The sequence below is a fragment of the Solanum pennellii genome, chromosome 7 (genome assembly GCF_001406875.1).
Source record: "Solanum pennellii chromosome 7, SPENNV200".
Lineage (NCBI taxonomy): Eukaryota > Viridiplantae > Streptophyta > Magnoliopsida > Solanales > Solanaceae > Solanum > Solanum pennellii.
The window spans coordinates 78,872,068-78,890,980 of record NC_028643.1 but is presented as its reverse complement, the minus strand read 5'-3'; the positions used below and the strand labels follow the sequence as shown (position 1 = coordinate 78,890,980).

At 33.0% G+C, this 18,913-nt stretch overlaps 4 protein-coding genes across 4 annotated transcripts; 3 read left to right on the top strand and 1 right to left on the bottom strand.

The window, feature by feature from the left end:
• Positions 1-732: 732 nt before the first annotated feature.
• Positions 733-1,809, top strand: LOC107025369 (PRA1 family protein G2-like). The gene has a single exon (XM_015226160.2). It carries the CDS (start codon positions 876-878, stop codon positions 1,455-1,457), a length of 582 nt encoding a protein of 193 aa, XP_015081646.1. The 5' UTR covers positions 733-875; the 3' UTR covers positions 1,458-1,809.
• A 311-nt stretch (positions 1,810-2,120) lies between these two features.
• On the bottom strand, positions 2,121-6,238 carry LOC107024147. Its single transcript, XM_015225058.2, has one exon. It carries the CDS (start codon positions 5,172-5,174, stop codon positions 2,274-2,276), a length of 2,901 nt encoding a protein of 966 aa, XP_015080544.1. The 5' UTR covers positions 5,175-6,238; the 3' UTR covers positions 2,121-2,273.
• Positions 6,239-9,670: 3,432 nt separating this feature from the next.
• LOC107023957 (WPP domain-interacting protein 2-like) lies at positions 9,671-14,139 on the top strand. The gene is made up of 3 exons (XM_015224807.2): positions 9,671-9,798; positions 10,053-11,132; positions 12,766-14,139. The coding sequence occupies exons 2-3, from the start codon at positions 10,055-10,057 to the stop codon at positions 13,467-13,469; spliced, it is 1,782 nt and encodes a 593-aa protein (XP_015080293.1). The 5' UTR covers positions 9,671-9,798; positions 10,053-10,054; the 3' UTR covers positions 13,470-14,139.
• A 1,502-nt stretch (positions 14,140-15,641) lies between these two features.
• LOC107025500 (zinc finger protein ZAT2) lies at positions 15,642-17,294 on the top strand. The gene has a single exon (XM_015226289.2). The coding sequence runs from the start codon at positions 15,977-15,979 to the stop codon at positions 16,979-16,981; it is 1,005 nt and encodes a 334-aa protein (XP_015081775.1). The 5' UTR covers positions 15,642-15,976; the 3' UTR covers positions 16,982-17,294.
• The last annotated feature ends 1,619 nt before the right edge of the window (positions 17,295-18,913 follow it).

Below are 18,913 nucleotides of genomic sequence, written 5' to 3'. Positions count from 1 at the left end.
GGTTAAATAATTTTATATAACAAATACACATGCATTTGTATAAAAAGTAAGCGAAATTGGGAGAGAGAGGAAAGAGGCGAGCGAGATCGGGAGAGGGAGGAGAGAGACAAGCGAGAAAAGGCATAGGGTGGGAGATAAGTGAATTGTATATGTATATTGATTAGATAATTGGATATTATACATATGTATTTGTATATTTTGACGAATTATACATATACAAATGTGACTAATTATACAAACTCGAAGTCAGCTCACAAAATGTATAATGTTAGTTGTGAGTGGTAATTATAGCAAACTATAAGTATGATGAATAATTAAATAGTATAAATTTGCTTAATAGCACAATTTTTTATTTACAAAAATAATAATATATAGCACCTATATTTATCGAAGATATGACCTTAAATAAGACTATGTCTATTCTAATGTTTTCTGGTTAATACTTAATATTATTAGTATTACTTTCTAATTATCTTGTTCTTCAATTTAAATATTTCCTCATATTTAATTGGCTTTATTTTATTGTTTTTCACATTGTTATTATTATTTTCTTTATTATTTATAGCATGATTTCTTTCATTGTTATATTTATTTCACATGCTTATTTTTTATATAATTTATTTGAGCATTAAAAATAACTTTCTACTTTCACAAAGATAAAAATAAAATTATACACATATTATTTTTTTCAAATTCATTTATAAAATTACACGAGACGTTGTAATTATTCAAACCTTACATTATTATTTATTATCAAAAAAGCGAAATTGGCGTCTTTTAAACTGATGATAACATCACGAGATGCAGACATGAATACTTATTGGGTATATTATTGGTCATAACACTTTGGTCAAACTTTAACATAATTCACAAATATGCCATCACCACCGACCTCCGTCACCACGGCCACCTACACCACCATCCCGATCGCCGGCGGTGATGTCATCAACCGGTCCGTTCAAAATATCTACACTTTCCTGTCCCGAAGTCGACCATGGCCGGAATTTATCGCCGGCGCAAGCGCCGTTGACATTCCGACATCCTTCTCCGATGCTGCAATTCGCGTCCGCAGGAACTTTAAGTACTTCTCCGTTAACTATGCTATTCTCATCTCTGCTTGCGCAGCTTGTTCACTCATCGGAACACCAATTTTAATGATTTTCTTCTGTTTGATTTTCGCGTCGTGGTTGATTTTTCTCTTCTTCCGGGAGGATCCTATGGTTGTTCTAGGGCATCAAGTTAGCGATCTAGCTGTGATTTCCGGTCTGGCGACTGTTTCTGCCATTGTTGTTTGGTATACCGGAATTTTAAACAGTTTGATGATTGGTATAATGATGGGAGTTTTGTTATCAGTGATTCATGGAAGTTTGAGGAATCCAGAAGGGTTGTTTGTTGATGAAGACGACGCCGTTTCTTCTGGATTGATTTCAAATGCTGAAAGAGGATCATTACACTGACTCACCAACATTATTTGATTCTTCTTTAGTTTTAATTTTTTTTTTTTGATTGAGAGTTCTGTGAATTACTGAATTAAAGCAAGAAGATGTTGAAAAGATTTGATAAATTTTTTGGTTGGATGTTGATTTTTATTTATCACAAAAGTTCTCGTACATTGTATCCTCACATGTTCACTTGTGGGACTATACTGGGTATGTAGTTGTTGTTGATTGTGAGAGTGAATTTACCGAGTGTTTTGGTTTTTGTATGTAAGGAAGAGGAGTTCCAAAAGTTTACAGGACAACCTGTTGTTACTGATCTTGTTTCTTATTTGACAATTGTTTCAATGGATTTGTTTGAATTCGCGTTGTTTCTCCTATTATGAGCTTCTTTTGATTGAGAAACTAAACTTATTGCCTTATTCTTCCAAGATAAGCTTTTCTTCACTGTGAGATAAGTTAAAAAGTCTATCTTTTTAATGGTTTAATGAGGCAGAATTGTAGTAAAGGAATGAACCAAATGCCATGAGACATGGTTCATCCAACTAGAGAAATAATACTAGATATACAATGTAGTGCACAGCATGTCTATTCTGCCTATCTGGCAGGAAAGATACTGCAGTTGTTGTAGGTAGATCATATGGTAGTTGGTTAAATACTTAAATTTGCTTAACAAAATGAATAAATTGCTGAAATCGATATGCATTTCGTATAAGTTGAACTGATGTGGTAAAAAGTACTTGATAATGGATGATTTCTATGTTACATGAACTAAAGAGGGAATAGCTTGGTGACAGTAAACAAAACTGAGCCACCAAAAAAGGTGGCTTTTTGGGATCATATTTTGCTCCTCATCCTTACTAATTTGGCTAAGGTTTGTTGAGCAGCCAAAGTTTGAGCATGGTTATGACCCAGCATTACAGTTCGGATACTAATGCAGGTTCTGCAAAGATCCTCTCCGCTGTCAAAATGACCTCCTCTTAGTAGCAGCTTTGCTCTAGTTTCCAGTAGGGTAGCTTTCAATAATGTCACCTCTTGCCAAACGTACTCGTCCACTCTTTGGTTAGATTGCAGCTTCTTTTTCCAGCAGAGAGATCCGTGGCACCAATCCTGTATTTGAGAAACAAATGACTTCTCTGCTTCTTCGAGCACATTTGTGCAGACCTTCAAGAGTTCTAAGGCCGAGTTGCATCGTGAGAATGTTGTGAAAGCGCTGATTGCCAAAGGAAGAGCTGTTTTTCTGATGAAGAAAACCATGTCCATCGCCTTGAGCTGAACAACTGGTGGTTCAGACTTGAAACCAAACACAAGGAAAGCACATGCCCAAAGATGGTCAGAATCTGTTACCGGGTTTCCAAGTTTCCTTGCACCTTGAATATAGGCTTTAGCAGCAACTAGTCCATCTTTCCTTTTCGCAAAAATCTGTGTGATGGGATGGAATTGGATCCAGCATCCTGTTTGCCTGTTGGCTTTTCGTGCCAAACCAAGTTTAACTAGTAGCAGTGCTGATTCCTCTTCGCTCTTCCATGCTTGGCTTGTCAGGCACTGGCCTGAGTAGAAGCATAGAGCAACTTTCATGCATTTAGTCCACTTTTTGAACCTGTTTCTGTTTACAGGAATTTTCTTTGCAGCTGCTGCCAGTAAATTCACCGAGATGGGTGCTGGAGCAAACCATGCTCCTACCTGAAGCATTCTTGAAGCAACAGAGTCCCTGCTATCGTTGCTTTGCTGCAAGAGGGCTGTACAAAAAACCAATGTTTTCATTAAAAATGGATTGTCTCTACAGAATTGTTGATGTGGAATGGATAGATTAGAGCAACTTGCAGTTTCTTCAACTGGAACCTGATTCACAGCTTCGAATAGAGCAGATGGCAGTATTGCAAGCTCCGATAGCAACGACCCAACCACCCACAGACCAAAGCTAGACCTTCCCAATTTCTCATCAAATTTATGGAGGAATTCTACCTCACCAGCCTGATACTCCTTTTTACGTCTTCCCCTTATCAATATCATGGCATCAGGTGTGGACAATGGCTGCAGCTGCAACGGATCAAAGTTCATTACTCGGTTGAGTTGTGTTGTGATGATTACATGGGTACCACCAGTGTTAGTTGGTATCAAATCATGAAGATCCTTCCCTTCCCACCACTCCTTCTCAGTCTCTAAATTGTCTATAATTAGTAAATATGGCATGTCGCGGAACATCTCCCTTTTAACTCTCTTGAATGCTTCTGATTCTTGCTCATCAAAACTCCTTATCCTCCCTCTTTCCTTCTCTGCATCTGCACTCACATCCAGTCCCAAATTTAAAGACAAGTTCAATATGTTCTGTCGAAAATAGCGAGCTTCACCCCCTACCCACAAGACCATCTTGTATCTCTGTGAATACCTGTAAGCGAATTCCAAAGCGAGGTCCGTTTTTCCAACACCAGCCAACCCATTTATGCATACAACACTCATACTCAATTTCTTATCCTTACCACTTCTTGATTTTCTGTACTTAGGTCTCTTCAGCGAATTTCGTTCAACCCAAGCTTCTTTATTTGTTTCCTTGTTCTTTCCTAGCTCTAGATTTATGTATTTGCCTCTGCCAACATCAGCTTCACTTTCATCATCAGCCAGACCTTCAGATTGTCCTGGTGTTCCTCCTTTGGCACTCGGGACAACACTTTCTTGCTCGAAAGAATCGCCACAGCCAAAAAGAGTCGTCTCTATATCGATAATTTCCTTCTCTCTTCCCACAAAACTTTTATTCCTTGGGAAGGGCAACTCTTCAAAACCTTCTGTACACTTTTCTACAACACTTTTCCTACCAAGCTTGGCCCTTAATATCCCAGCTGCTTTCGACACACAAGATCTCCAATTACTCTCATCTGTCTCCAATCTAAACTCATGGCACTTTAGTATTACATCCAGTGCCTCTTTACATTTCTTGGTATCACCATTGTGGTTAAAAAGACTAGCAATTTCATTGGCATCTGTGTTAAAGAACAAAGGAATCAAGTTCTTCTTTTGCGCGAAGAATCTTATTTCCTCCAAGCTATGATGGTTGAAGAAGCTACAACCAGTGACAACTATGACACCAAAGGTGACTGAGCATATAACTCTGTCAGCAATCTCATGGCTCTGATTATCTGCATACTTTGCTCTATCAGCAATAAAACAAGCAATTCCCTGAAGCTCAAGTTCTGATTTGAGCCACTTACAGAAGCGTACTAAATTCGGGTTCTGACCATGGAATCCTATATACACATCACAGCTCCTAAGTTTAGCATTGGAAGCCGGTGAAACCGACCCCTTGGCAAACGAAATTCGAGGGACAGGGAAAGAAAATGATATCCTGGGATCGGTTTCCGGTCCTGAAACTGGGACACAGGTGACAATCTTGAGCTTTGTGTCTGTAGGATCATCAGAAAAATCATATCTTTCTGGTGGTGGAGTGTAGGAGGTGCTGGGAACATCATCAGATTGCGAACCGCAGTATGAGACTGGTGGGGATGGATGGACAACTGAGGTAAGAGGAACAATGGGAGTTTCTTGATTTGAATTTGGAACTAAAGTGGCTCTTGGAGAAATGTAAGGTGATTGTAATGCTGAAACAAATGCAGAAGATGGAGGAGAAATGAGAGAAGGTGAGTTATATGCAGATGATGTTGCTGTCACTTTCTGCTGACCTGAATTTGCAATCTTGATAGTAAGGGATTGAGTATCAACAACAGGAATTTCCACTTCATCCATTCTCAGCAAAGGTAACAAAATGCTATATTTAAGTAGGAAAAAAAAACTGATCTTGATCCTGGATTCTTGATATGGTGTTTAGTCAGTAGTAATTTAATTTGTGGGGTTGATATCAAAACTCTCTTTTTTCAAGAATCAGATGAATACAACAGTTAAGACTTTTGAAAGCATATATGTGAATATCATACAACTGTGGGCCTCCTTAAGTCAGAACTCAGAAAAACTTGAATAAGAGTAAGCTAAAAGGATACATCTACATTGAAAACAAGAAAGTCTTTACCTAATATGATCCATATAACACATATTAGCTCCTCTCAAAAGGCAAAAGAAGAAGCATAAAAAAAACAACTGTTTTTTTAGTTTTACTTTACCTTGATTTGGTTCATTTGAAACCAAGAAGAAAAACATCATTTGATTTGAGTCTCCATGACCCCTCTAGCTTTTACAGAAGAGGGAATCTAGTATATGAGTTGGATCTGTGAGGTTTTTGAACATAAATATTGCAAGAAAATGCTCTCAAAAGAAGCTGCAGATTGTTTAGTGGTTAAGTGGTGTAGTATTTTATGTGCTTAGTTTAATACTTTTATCTTGGGCTTAGCCATTCTTTTTGTTTTATGTGTTGTAAGATTGCATATTTGAACTTAGTAAAAGCAATATTTATGCACATTAGTATATAATTTTCACTCTGTCACAGAGTCCAAAGATTGGTCAGAATGAATACAGAAAAGAAAAAAAAGGCATTGGGAGAGTAACCAAAGAAGAGCTGCGTAACCTTGGTGTTAATGAGGCACTAAGCTCTTGTCTGATTATAAATTTTGAAAATTAATTTAAACTCGTATTTGAAACTTATATCTATGGCTTAAAAGATATTCGAAATAAAATTTTAAAATCTATGATTAAAAGCGAAAAAGAGGATTCAAAACAAGAAATGCCTCTCTAAGTGAATAAAACCAAATATTGCTGTTTGAATGCAGGTTTGCTGCTCTCTATTCATATCTGACACTATTTTCATTATTTGCTATGGGAATTGGACCAAAGACCAGTCCAACATTGAGCACTAAAATCATCAATAATTTGAAAGCTCCTTGTCTCAATATATGTGTATTTATATTAGTGTACACTTTTATTTTGTTAAAAAGGATTCATAATAAAGTGATAATTATTTTGAGACGGAATGAAAGAAGTAAATAATAGAGTAATTGAAAAGGATATTATTTAGGAATATGCATGCACTATAAAAGAAAAAAGAAATAGGCCAACAATAGATTCATCATGGGCCCTTGTTACCAGTTGGCCTTCAGAAAAGGAACATTTATAGTTAGGTTATGCTAAGGATTCCACCTTTGTGTAATATAAAAGTTTTTCCCCTTTTACAAGATGCTACAGTATGAGGATGGGCCCTGCCATTTAAATTTAATGCTAATGTATGAGTTAGACGCATGTTATCAAATTTATTACAAATAAGAGATTAATAGTTATCGCGCATAATAGATTGATATTTAATGAAGAAGGACATATAGAAAGATGACTTATTATCTATCAAGTTTTAAACCACTTACTCTAGACCCGTCACAAGCAAAAGATGTATATAAAATCAAAACATGATACAGAGACGAGTTTATTATATCGAGTTAGGAAATTTCTGAGTTATGATTCAGAAAATTACTCTGACTTAAACAGTAACTCCTCTAGTTGAACTTCTGTCGGCAAGTTAATTGGAAGCTTTAATTTTGAGTTATATATTTTTTCTTTACAGTAATTTTTTTTTTTTGGCTTATTGTTTATTTTGACTTTTGACTAAGCAAATTATTTGAAATAATTATGATGTTATTATGATTTATGAAAAGTTTTATGAAGATCTGTCATTTTAGCATTTCTTATTCTTACTACTTGTCTGTTCCATGTGCACATAATATTTCTTAATTAATGTTGGAATTTAATATACTTCTGACCTTATTTTTTCTCTCTCTAGTAATTATGGAACCATTAAAAATATTATTTTATGTGTTACAATGTTGAAATTGCAGCCTAGTAATTTACATTCATTTTTATTACCCCAAAAAAAATACAATTCATTTTTATAAGCCATTCTCTACTTTATTTTTGTGTCTGATTATCGTAAATAGACATAAGAAAAAACTACTCATTAAAACAAAAATAGAGTATAATTAAAATTAAATTCGATGAAATTATATTTTTTTAGAGACGCTTCTATATAGAGTTAAATGTAAATGAATAATTATGAACTAGTGACTTTTTAAGTATTTGAATATAACCTAACAAATCTCTTTACATGTATATTATATAATATTTTTATATTTTTTATGATTGAAGAGAAAGTCACTATTAGACAAGCTATACAAAAGAACTCTTTTAGTAGAGCCGTCAATATGTAAATATGCATTAACCATTTAATTTATTCAATTTTATTTTATTCGTAATATTAATGGAAATGGAATTCCCCATTTTTGTTGGAATTTTATTGGATGGCAAAGTATAAATTGTCTCTCCACTACAAGACATATATATATATATATAATTTTAGGTTGATTGGAACTAAATGATTTTGATTGAAATACTTGAATAATGTTGTGTTCCTTTTTTTGTAACTAAATTCATTGAACCAATTAAAACACATTTAAATGTCTTGGTACAGCTGACATTTTTATTATTTTTATTTATTATTTTGGACTGTCTACTTTAAATGTAACAAGTTTATCCACAAATTTGACCAAAAGTAAAATAAATTTTTATATTGATCTTTTCCCTTCCCCAAAATATAAAATGTAACAAGAAGAAGAGGAGAAATATACACATATATACTCATATATATTTTTATATATTATAATAGTTACTCGTTATAACTATATTTTACTATACTGGTTAAAGTTTGTGTTTTTTTTCTTTTACAAAAAATATTATATAACATTGTTTTGCAATAATAAACAAAATGATTTAAGACAAACAATATCTTTATTGCGACTCTATTTCTATCTGTCTTTGTCCTTTTCATTTGAAAAAATAATAATTTTAGTAGTTAAATTTAGTAAACTTGTGATAAAACTTTGAATTCTATGGTCATGTATAGTCATGTCACATAGCATTAATATAGACATATACAAAAAATACAAAGTGCAATTTGATTATGACAAAAAGCAAGTCCATCAAAACTTTGCTTGTTGGACTTCACAAAATAGAATGTATCCATATTTTTTATGTTAATATTATATATCAGCTAACGATGATAAATTTAACTGTATATCATAATAAATAGTTGCTTCTTGGAAAAAATGAAAAAATTTAAGCATACATCATAATTATTTTTAACCTTTAATCTCCAAGATATCGATCGAAATGGATGTTTCTATCTTCTTAATACACGCAAGTCAATGATGCATAATTCTAGCTTCGTTTCTATATTCATCATTTATGATTTGTTATTTTCATTTAAAACAACATAAAATTTAATACTACAGAAGTTAGAACAGTTATATAAATAATTTTTGTTATTAATAAAAGTTTCATTTTAATTTTCTTTAAAACTTCAAAAATAAAAATGAACAAAAATGACTATCAAAATTATGCTTACGGGCTAGATATGGCCCAAAACAATGACTTGTTGGGCTTTGGAAGAAGAATGATTGAATTGACCATTCTAGACAACTATTTAAAAAATGACCTTTTATTTCTTTAAAATTTATCGATATTTTAGATCGTTATTAAAGATTCATTTTGAAGAAATTGAAAATTATATGAGATATACTAGATTGCAATCTAAACTTTTGTAAATAATCGCAAATGTGAGACATGCAATAATATAAATTCGATTATCAAATTAAATAATATATATATATATATATATATATATATATATATAATCCGAGCTTAACGTTATTCAAAAAGTTATATTAGTACAATTTTTTAAAATAGGAATGAATAATTTAAATAAGGATATTTGTCAAAGCCTTTTAGATTAGTCCAAATTATTGGTAATTAACAATTAAATTTACAAGTATCATGATGTTTTCCCTTTCATCATCGTGGGTTGCACTTCATGTAGTTTCTCTACAATTAAGATGAAAAATAAATAAATCATTGAGACCTTTGGGTTTTAAAATATTATAGAAATTGTTCTATTAATTTTTAGCATTTGACTTTAAAATCATATTATAAATTTTTCTCAATACGTGAAAATAATTAAAATCATAAATACTCTTTCAAAATATATATGAAGTATTTTTTAGTATGATATGATTTAAATAAACTTATTTTCTTACAATTATATACTTGAAGTTTCCAGGTGTATCTTAACTTTTTAATTGAATGTTATAATTGAATATTATATGATTGTAATAGAATGATAAATATTTTTTTATTTCAAATAACAAATCTCAAATTGAATATGATGTTCATGAAAAAATACATTAAATATGAGATTTTTCGAAATAAATTTGAATAGACGGAGATAATATACAAATTTGCTAAAAACAATAAAGACAGTTGCAACAGTTCAGGCGGCTATTAATTTCCCAAATTCGTTCCCAATTCTAGGGTTTCCATAATCTCAATTCTCTTCGAATTTATCAAAATCTCTTGGAAATCCAGCACAATAATGAATAAAAAGGTACGCCCAGTTACTTAATTGCTTCTCCATTTCCTAATTTTTTGCATCTGCAGTACAAGTTTTTACAATGAACGAATTCAATTTTGTTCAATATGATGATTTTTCAAGCTGCAAATTGTCGAAGCAATCATAATTGATTTTGTCGAGAAATTTTGTTTCAATTGTTATCCGTCAGCTGGAATGATGGTTGGTAGTTCTCGATCTTGATCTGGGTTCGTAAAAAAGGTTTTATTTTAATATATATTTGTCTCTAGTTATGGACTTGGAAGAACAAAATTCAGCTAATGATGAGGAAATGATCACACCACCAATATTTGAAAATGCTAATCAAAGCAAGGTAGAAAGTAGTGATGGGTCTAGTCCTCCTGGGGATAATAGCAGTAATAATAATTTGGATGATGTAAAAGGCAAGGGAATTGAAATTAAAGAGGTTGAGGATTATTCAACTCCCCTGGTGAAATCCTCTCCGACAACTAAGGGGTTTGGGTTGAAGAAATGGAAAAGGATGAAGCGGGATGCGCAGCGCCAGGTTGGGGATAGTAGTGTTAACAGCGGTAAGCTGTTGAAACGGGGTTTGGCGAGTGAGTTTGCTAATGCAGAAAAACCTGTAACTTTTGCTGTAGGAAGGATCCAAAAAAGTGATGGATCTGTTTCATCTACGAATGCAGTATTCATGAATCCTGGAGTTCTGAGTGATGGATTTGGTGTAATAGGTGACTCTGGTTTGGCTATGGGGCCTATCTTCATTGCTGTATCGGAATCAGAGAACAGCGAGGATCGGAGTAGTAGGTCTTCTACTGCAGCTAGTGCTCCAAAGGCAAGGTATGAAGCACCTGTGCACCGTGGTTATCCATCTGACAAGCATTGGTTGAGGAGTTTGAGTGGGAAGAGCTTGAGCACATCAGCTCAGAAACCACATCAGGGAAAAGGTCGGGCTGAAACTTGTAAAAAGCCTAGAGGAGAAAGGGTCAAAATCGAGAAGGAAAACTCTCATTCCAGCATGGAATCTGACTCGCGAAGCTCTAATTTTCTCTTTATGCAGGGTGACTTTGCTACAAGTAATGGTACAAAAGGTGAAAGGTCAATGAACTATGATGAAGAATCCAGTGATGAAGCTCAGGACAGAGAAAGACCAATTGGTGAGGAACTTCGGGCTGGTCTCGAGAGAGGGAATGATAGGGAGTCTGAAAATGTGTCACAAGAAGATCTAGCTGCTGAATCTCCGTGGGATGTTAATGAAGAGAAGAGTGAGAATCACGGTTCATCCACTGATCATGATCCTCTAACGGAATCTATCTTCAACTTCCATGCTGCTCAAGAAGCTCTTGCTAGTGGTACATCCTTCTGCTTAAATGATAATATCAATTAATCATGATTTGCCTCATAAATTTGTTCTTGCACATTCTGTATGTTGCACTAGGTGGCGTCTTTCTAGATGGATCAATATGCTTAGAGGATGGTACTTATGTTTGACACTTCCTATTTGGGCGTCATTCAAGAAATATATGCTAGCATCATCTAGGAACAATAATATCAAGTTTATTAGTCAGTGAATCTTTTTTTAGGAGGTAGCATTTATAATCCTTATATTGTGCATATCCCTAAAGAATCATTTGGAGATGGGTTATGCGTTCTCCTCTTCCAGGAGGTATTTAACTGTTTATATTTGGTTATCATGCTGTAATGTGTGTGCATATCAGACCACGGTGTTCTTTTCTTTTCTAAAAGCAGCTTTTATGTGCCTAATGTCATGTATTTTACAATTACTATTTCTTTTAATTTTTATCGGTATAATAACTTGGATTATACTGTGAACGTGTTTCTGTTAGCAATAGCGGATTTTCTTGAGAATGTATTTACAAATACAGAGGCCACTTTCAACTTAAATCATGTCTAGCAAACTTTTGATAAAGTTCGATCTCATGTTAACTGGAAACAGTCTACATAAGCTTATTAACTTTCTATATCTGTCTGAACTTGATACCACTTCCTTCTCTGACTCACCGTTCACACAAGTGCACTTAACTTTCTTTATCTGCATCCAGACCCTTTCATTCAAATCTGTTATACCTGCTATAGGATGTTCTTGAGGTGTTAGAGATTGTAATTTGAAGAATTTAATTTCTGACTGAGAGAAAATAAAATCAGGATATCGATTCCACCTCCTTTTGTTATGGAAGAATTATGCTTATTGCTGAATTTGTTATTCAGAGCTGACCTTCCAGTGTATTAAGTTAGCCTCACTGGGAAGAGAGCCATTGTCATCACATTTGGGACACATGGGTGAGAAAGGCCTGACCATTTATCAGCAAAAGAGGCCCTCTCTACGAACAAGGTACTGTTAAGATGGATAGGCTTCTAGCTCCCAGGGTTGGTGCCTTGAACTATTTTTTAGAGGCTTCTTTGGGATTTCAGCCTGCTCCCACTCTATCCAAACGCCACCTGTCCCACTAGGCTGTAGATAAAACAAATTACAGAGAAGCAAAAGTCATTTTATGTGAAGTTGAGAGTCTTGGTTAAAATAGAACTTTGTTTCTTGCTTTTGAAGCATTAGATGGACAGGTTTAGGTGCTTGCCCTCCTAGTTTAGTAGTGTAATCCGTATCATTGTCATATAAGGATAGTTGGTTATAGGTGTTGGTTTTGTTTGACGCCAGAAACACATTACAAGGGAAGTACATATAATATCATTTGAAGTAGTTGACCAGTCCGTTTCTGTGAACGGTCTTGTTTTTGGATGAGCTTTACTATGTCGTATGTTTGTACTATGCTTAAAGAACTTCTACTGATCTGTTCACTGAATAAGTATATCTATTGGTTTTTGGTTGTTCACAATCCATATTCCTTTAGCTTACCTTGTCGTTCTTTCTAATATAATCAGATAAACCATTAAATATTCTTAAAAGCTCGTTGAATTTCTTATTATCTGTGCATTGGGACTAATTTTATTGATTTACTTTCTACACAGAAATTCAGAAATTCAAAGAAATAGGGAAAGATACTAACTTTGGTCATTCACTTGAGGATGTTGGCATACCTTCAAATTTCACGTCAGATGACTCAGATTTTCCTAGACCAAGCACATCCATGCTGTCACAGAACAGAGATGGTGCTGAACATTCTCTTTACTCCTTGGAGTCTGAAGTGTATAGCCTAAAGCAGAATATATTACTGTTGCAAAACCAGGTTCAGGAGGCAGATGACCGGGTTAAATCCAAGGAAGCAAGAGTTACTGAACTTGAATCCATTATAAGTAGTAGCTCAAAGAATGAAGAAGAGACTATTGAAGGTGAGTTCGAGGGTCTCTTCAGACAGAAAATTGAAGCTGAAGTTCAGTATTTGGTATTGTCAACAACAGCCCAAAAGTTGAGAAGTGTAGCAGTAGATCAACTTACCCTCTTGGAAGAACAGAAGACACTCGCTTCAGAACAAGCACAGATGGTGCACGTGCTAGGAGATGCCGAAGCAAAGGCTGTAGTGCTCAAGACACAAACCAAGAAGTTGGAAAGTTACTGTGAAGATTTAGCAAGCACTGCCGAAAAGCTAAAGCTACAGAAAAAAGTCTGTAAGTACAGTTCGTGTTTTTTCATACAGTTGGTGTTGTTGGCTGTTGTCGTTGGACTGTTTCTGATGCAGATATCTCCTGATCATGCTGAACTTGTACCCACCTAATGTTAGAGAAGTTTCTTTCTCTCTCTTTTTTTTTTCCTCTCCCTATTATCAACATCGTCATCCTTCAATGTTGAAAGTTAGATTAGTTTGTTTTTTAGATGTCTATAAATAGCTGAAATACCTACTTCTCATTTTGCTGAGTCTGTAATTCAAGGGTAGTCATAGAAGATGATCCGTTTTTTGCTTCTGTAAAAGGCTGAGCACTTTGAAGTTTTTTAACCTGGTCTCATATCAATACGACTTTAGACATTTCTGTTTGTGTGTGATGAACTATGTAATGGTCTAATTGGATTCTTGGAGTTGCAGAAATCTATACAACTTCAGACATCTCGGTTTGAAGTTGAAGCAAAAATGGTATGCACATGAAACATTCAACCACATGGTTGTTGAAGCTCATGTAGAAAAGCAAGCCTGAACTTCAGCCATACGAAACTTGTCCATGTAGAAAAGCTCGGGTATCTGGCACATACTTGGACCTAACTATGTCTCTTATCCATGGCCTATTTTTAAGATTGCTAGTCTTTAAGTATGAAAAATATTGAAATATTAAAGTAGATAGTAAATTACAGGTAGTTGATCAGTTATGTATAATTTTCTTTCTAAGGAATTACGTGTGGTATTTTTTTATTTACTTTAGAAGGAGAATAAAATCTGGCCACTGACATGTGAACCCATTACTACAATGTTTGTTTTTGCTATCTTATTATAGTAACCTTTTCCTCTGTAATACTTGCTTGAACCACGATATATTATTTCCAACTATGTTATTTGACTGGACTGTATAGCCATTCAAATATACTTTATACCTTAAAAGGGTTCGTTTAGTATGATGGATAATCGATAATTAATTTTAGGATTAATTTAAGGGTGAATTTATTTCATGCTTGATTGTGTGATAAATTGCAGGATAAGTTATTTTGAAATAACTTGTTTTCCAACGAAACAAGCTCTAAATAAATTAGATAAATATTCTACTTCTTACTCCATAGATACCTAATGATTATTTGGCCCCAAACAAGTCTTCATCATTGATCATGTCACTCCAGTTAAAACGTTGTTATACTTAATAAAACATTTTTTTTCTTTCTATAATAACATTTGATTGTCAGATTTTGAAATTCAAAGTTTATTTTTATCCTTAATTTTTACAAGTTCAAATAGCAAAATACAAGTCATTGAGAAGAAATGTGAGGAAAATACAAACGGTCGTTCTCTCGTCACTTTTTACTTTTTAATTGTTAAACTACATGAATTCAAGTATATTCTTTTACCATTGATATCAAGAAACATTGCGATTTATAGTTGTTTTTTTAAAATTATTTTTTGTATATCTAAAATTTTAATTTTAAAAGTTTGTACATATTAATTTAATTCGATTTAGTTTTAAAGATTAATTCTCGATAAGTAAAACATGACAATTCTTTAGACACAGATGGAAATTGAAATATAGCATTAATACGTGGATTTGGGCGGTGTGAATAAGGCATGAATATGATCGGATAAAATACTACGAGTGAAAGAAATACATAACCAGTAAATGACTACTTAATTAAGGTAATAAATGACTATTTTCCATATTCAAAGTAAGAAATTAAATGCACACGGTAAAATAAAATAAAATTTTTGCAAAGAGTTTTGGTAAGTTTCATACTCTTTGACAAAAATCTACATTTAATTGGGTAAAGATTTTTAGTAAAATGAATGGGAGAATATCTATGGAGATAATTATCACTTTGAGAGTTCAAAACTATTTGAATTCACAAGAGGTTTCATTTGGTTAGGATACTCTCTTTCTTTTGTTTGATTGGTAGACAAATCTTAAAAGATTTACCTTCTAAAGGTATTTTACAAAATAAATCACCAATAATAATCTACATAAATTAGAAAATATAAAATATTTATTAGGAAAATATATATACTCGACATGTTTAATCTTTAATTAATTAAAATATGTGTTTTTTAATCACTTTATTAATTAAATAACTTACATTTGATGATAACAATATATTTAATATAATTTGTATACGCAACCTTATTCATGTTTTATTGATAGATCACTTGACTCAAGTTTAACCTAATGTATACATGAATAATTACATAATCAAAATTTTAAAAGTATAATATTTACCTCAAAAAATAATAAAAATTTACAAAAAAAAAAATAAATAAATAAAAAGAAGGTGATTCTATTTTTCCTACCCACGGCACGCCACAGTCAATGCCTCAGTTGAGAACGTGACAGTCAATTTTCCACACATTAGCAGTTTTAGAATGACTCTTCCTAATCCCTTCCTCTTCTTCTTCTTCTTCTTCTCATTTTCTCATATTAGTAATTATCTCTGCGTTTTTTAAGCTCATGAATTATTTTTTTCTCGCCATGACTTTCCTTTTCAGCTAAGTTACCTCCTTCTCATGAGCTCGTAGTTAACATATATATATTTTTTTATAATCGATAAATTTTACTGTTTAGCTACAAAATTTGTTTATTCGCTTGTTATCAAGTTGGCATGGGTACGTTATTGATAAATCAGATCTCGGAAAAGGAGGTGTTAGGAGATCGGAAAGATGATGATGATGTTATGGGATTTGGAGATGAAGATGAAATTTCGAAAGATAATAAGAGGAGGATTTGTCGTGTGTGTAAGAAAGTATTTGGTTCTGGTAAAGCATTAGGAGGTCACATGAGAATTCACGTTGAGTCTTGTTCTAAAAAGGAAAAATCGAAACCACGTGAAGAAGAAAATTGCAATAATGATGAGTTGGTACCAATTTGTAAAGTCTGTGGTAAGGTTTTTCCATCGATGAAATCGTTGTTTGGGCATATGAGATCTCATCCTGAACGGGAATGGAGAGGAATTCTTCCTCCTCATTTGAAATCTAACGATGTAAAAAAAGCGAAAAAAACAGCTACTGCTGCTACGGTACCTGGATGGTCAGTTACAGCTAAGCGAGGGAGAAAGCCCAATGCTGAAGAAGATGAACAATTGCAGGATGCTGTTAATCACCTTATGCTGCTCGCAAACGGAGATTCAATCGAGTCTGTTGTTACTGGACATGATCATACTCCTCAAGAAGAATTGGAGAAAACGAACAGTAATTCTCTTACTTCCAAAGCTGAAAATGAGGAATTTGTTTCTGAAGAATTGGATAGGAAGAAAAAGAAGAAGAAGTTGAGGCATCTGAATTCTGTACATGATAGTCCAGCTTCAGTTGCAGTTACAGCAACAGCAACGCCTGAAAAATACGAGTGTAACACTTGTGGGAAAAGCTTCGCAACTCATCAAGCACTTGGTGGACATAAATCAAGTCACAATAAATTGAGAATCGTAATTGAAAATTCCAACGATTCAATCATTGAAGAAGCAGCTGCTAGCAGCTCAAAGTTGTTGGGTGATAGCAAATTATCAACAACTGGAGGAAGAATTGCGGATTTTGATCTCAATGAATTGCCCCCTGATCATGACAATGAACTTGCTGGTAATCCTGACTACTTTCCCTTTTTTTCTATTTAACAATATTTAAGTCTTGAAGTTCGATCAATCGACTCCTCAGGATGCTTTCTGCACCAGACTGTTATCGATAGTACATTAGTTTTAGTCTATATATCAGTTTAAATTTCTAATCATTGCAAAAATACTTAGTTATTAACCATCTTGGTTACTTAGCTTGTGTTTTTTTTTCCTTGTTTAACATCCTTAGCTTAATTATGTGGTGTTTTGAAGTTGGGATTTGTTTGTTATTATCTTGATTGGAAGCATGATTGTCTAAACAAGCCTGCTGGAAAACACCAAATGTATATAAATATGCACAGGATTTCTTGGTTTATTAATTTAGTTTTGATTTCTCTCAGAATTGTTTTTGCTTGAATCGACGATCTATCAAAAACAACTCTCTTAAAGTCTGTTACAACTTCACTATCTTGGGTATGTTATTATTGTTGTTGATTTCTCCGTGATATATATTTTTAGGTTGTGTTTGAGGGCTACTTTCTCCATTAATTTTCATTAGTTTTTAAACGAAAAATATTACTATAAGTTGCATTTTAATATGATAAGAAAAATATATTTCAAAATTTTGGTCAAAATTCACGTAATTTGAAACTTCAAATCTTGGTAAATTAAAAGCCATATATAGTTTGGGTTTTCGGTCGGAAGCGGAGGTAGATATGGTGTGATTGCTTCATTTCTTTTTCAAAAATAATCTTTCTATCTCCGTTGTGAATCAATACAGTTCATATGTTATTATTGTTGTTGTAATATTTAATGAGACTAAGAAAATAATGAAATCTCGATAAATTTGAAGTCAAACTTTATCATTTTAGGAAGAAAGAGAAATTCAAGGACACATAGAAGACCAAAAGAAATCATTAAAGAATAGGACTCTAAACTTTGGTGGCAAGTATATAACTATAAAAAAGAAAGTGTAAATCCTTTTAACAAATTATTCGTTTCATCTCAAATCACTGGTGGCATTTTCAACATTTTGAAATGTACTTTTTACTATATTAATATTTGAGAATCGATTTTCTTGAATCTAGAATTTATAAAAAATTTGAGATCAGATAAATATTCATTCTTTCTAGCTTCACTCGTGAAATTATATTGAGTACGGTATTATCATATTGATATATATGGGCTATAATAGTGTCATATTGATATAAGAAGAACCACAACTTGAAATACTTTTCAGGAAGATTTTGAGTATTTAAGTTTTAAATTTCAAATATTAAATTAGTCAAATTAAGTTACTATTTATAACTCTATAATACTTTTCATGTAGTTTTTGAATATTAGTCTGTCCAATATAATTTTTCAAAAATTAGTTAAATTAACTTTTGAAAAGAAATGATATTTTGAGAGGTAGGGAAGTAATGTGATGATTGAATTGATATATTAGTTAATTTGTAAGTGTTGGCTTAGGAAGAGAAGGTCTTGTAAAAAGAGACTATAAAGGAGAAAAACCAAAAACACACAATATATATATATATATATATATATATATCAATGCGAAAATCATTTTTTGTTGATATATTTCCTATGTGGGATCAGAAATTAGATGTATCCAGTATTTACACTGATAAACTATATATAACATTTTACCATAACTAGCTAACATTTTACCATGACTAGCTAATGTAGAAACTATAGTTTAGTTTATCATAGCAAAACTATATACATATATACTTTGATTTAGAACAAGAAACTGTTTTTTTACAAGTTGAAAAATACATTTACTTTTTTAAACCTAGGCTAAATTAATTCTTTTTATATTAATTAGCCATACACAAACAAATTACAAAAGCTTTTCATATGACACCTATAGAGAAAATGAAGATGGTGACTAATTTTCCTTTTCTGAAAGATTATAATTCTGAAACATTTAGGAGGGAATTAATGGTAAAAAATATATGGTAAAGGCAAGAAATAAGTATTATTAAGCCCCAA

Excerpts from the sequence above, each read along its gene's own strand:
- LOC107025500 (XM_015226289.2), top strand. The coding sequence starts at position 15,977 with ATGGGTACGTTATTGATAAATCAGATCTCGGAAAAGGAGGTGTTAGGA.
- LOC107024147 (XM_015225058.2), bottom strand. The coding sequence starts at position 5,174 with ATGGATGAAGTGGAAATTCCTGTTGTTGATACTCAATCCCTTACTATC.
- LOC107025369 (XM_015226160.2), top strand. The coding sequence starts at position 876 with ATGCCATCACCACCGACCTCCGTCACCACGGCCACCTACACCACCATC.
- LOC107023957 (XM_015224807.2), top strand. The coding sequence starts at position 10,055 with ATGGACTTGGAAGAACAAAATTCAGCTAATGATGAGGAAATGATCACA. Across the intron at positions 11,133-12,765 it reads TCAAGAAGCTCTTGCTAGTG|AAATTCAGAAATTCAAAGAA; the intron begins GTACATCCTTCT and ends CTTTCTACACAG.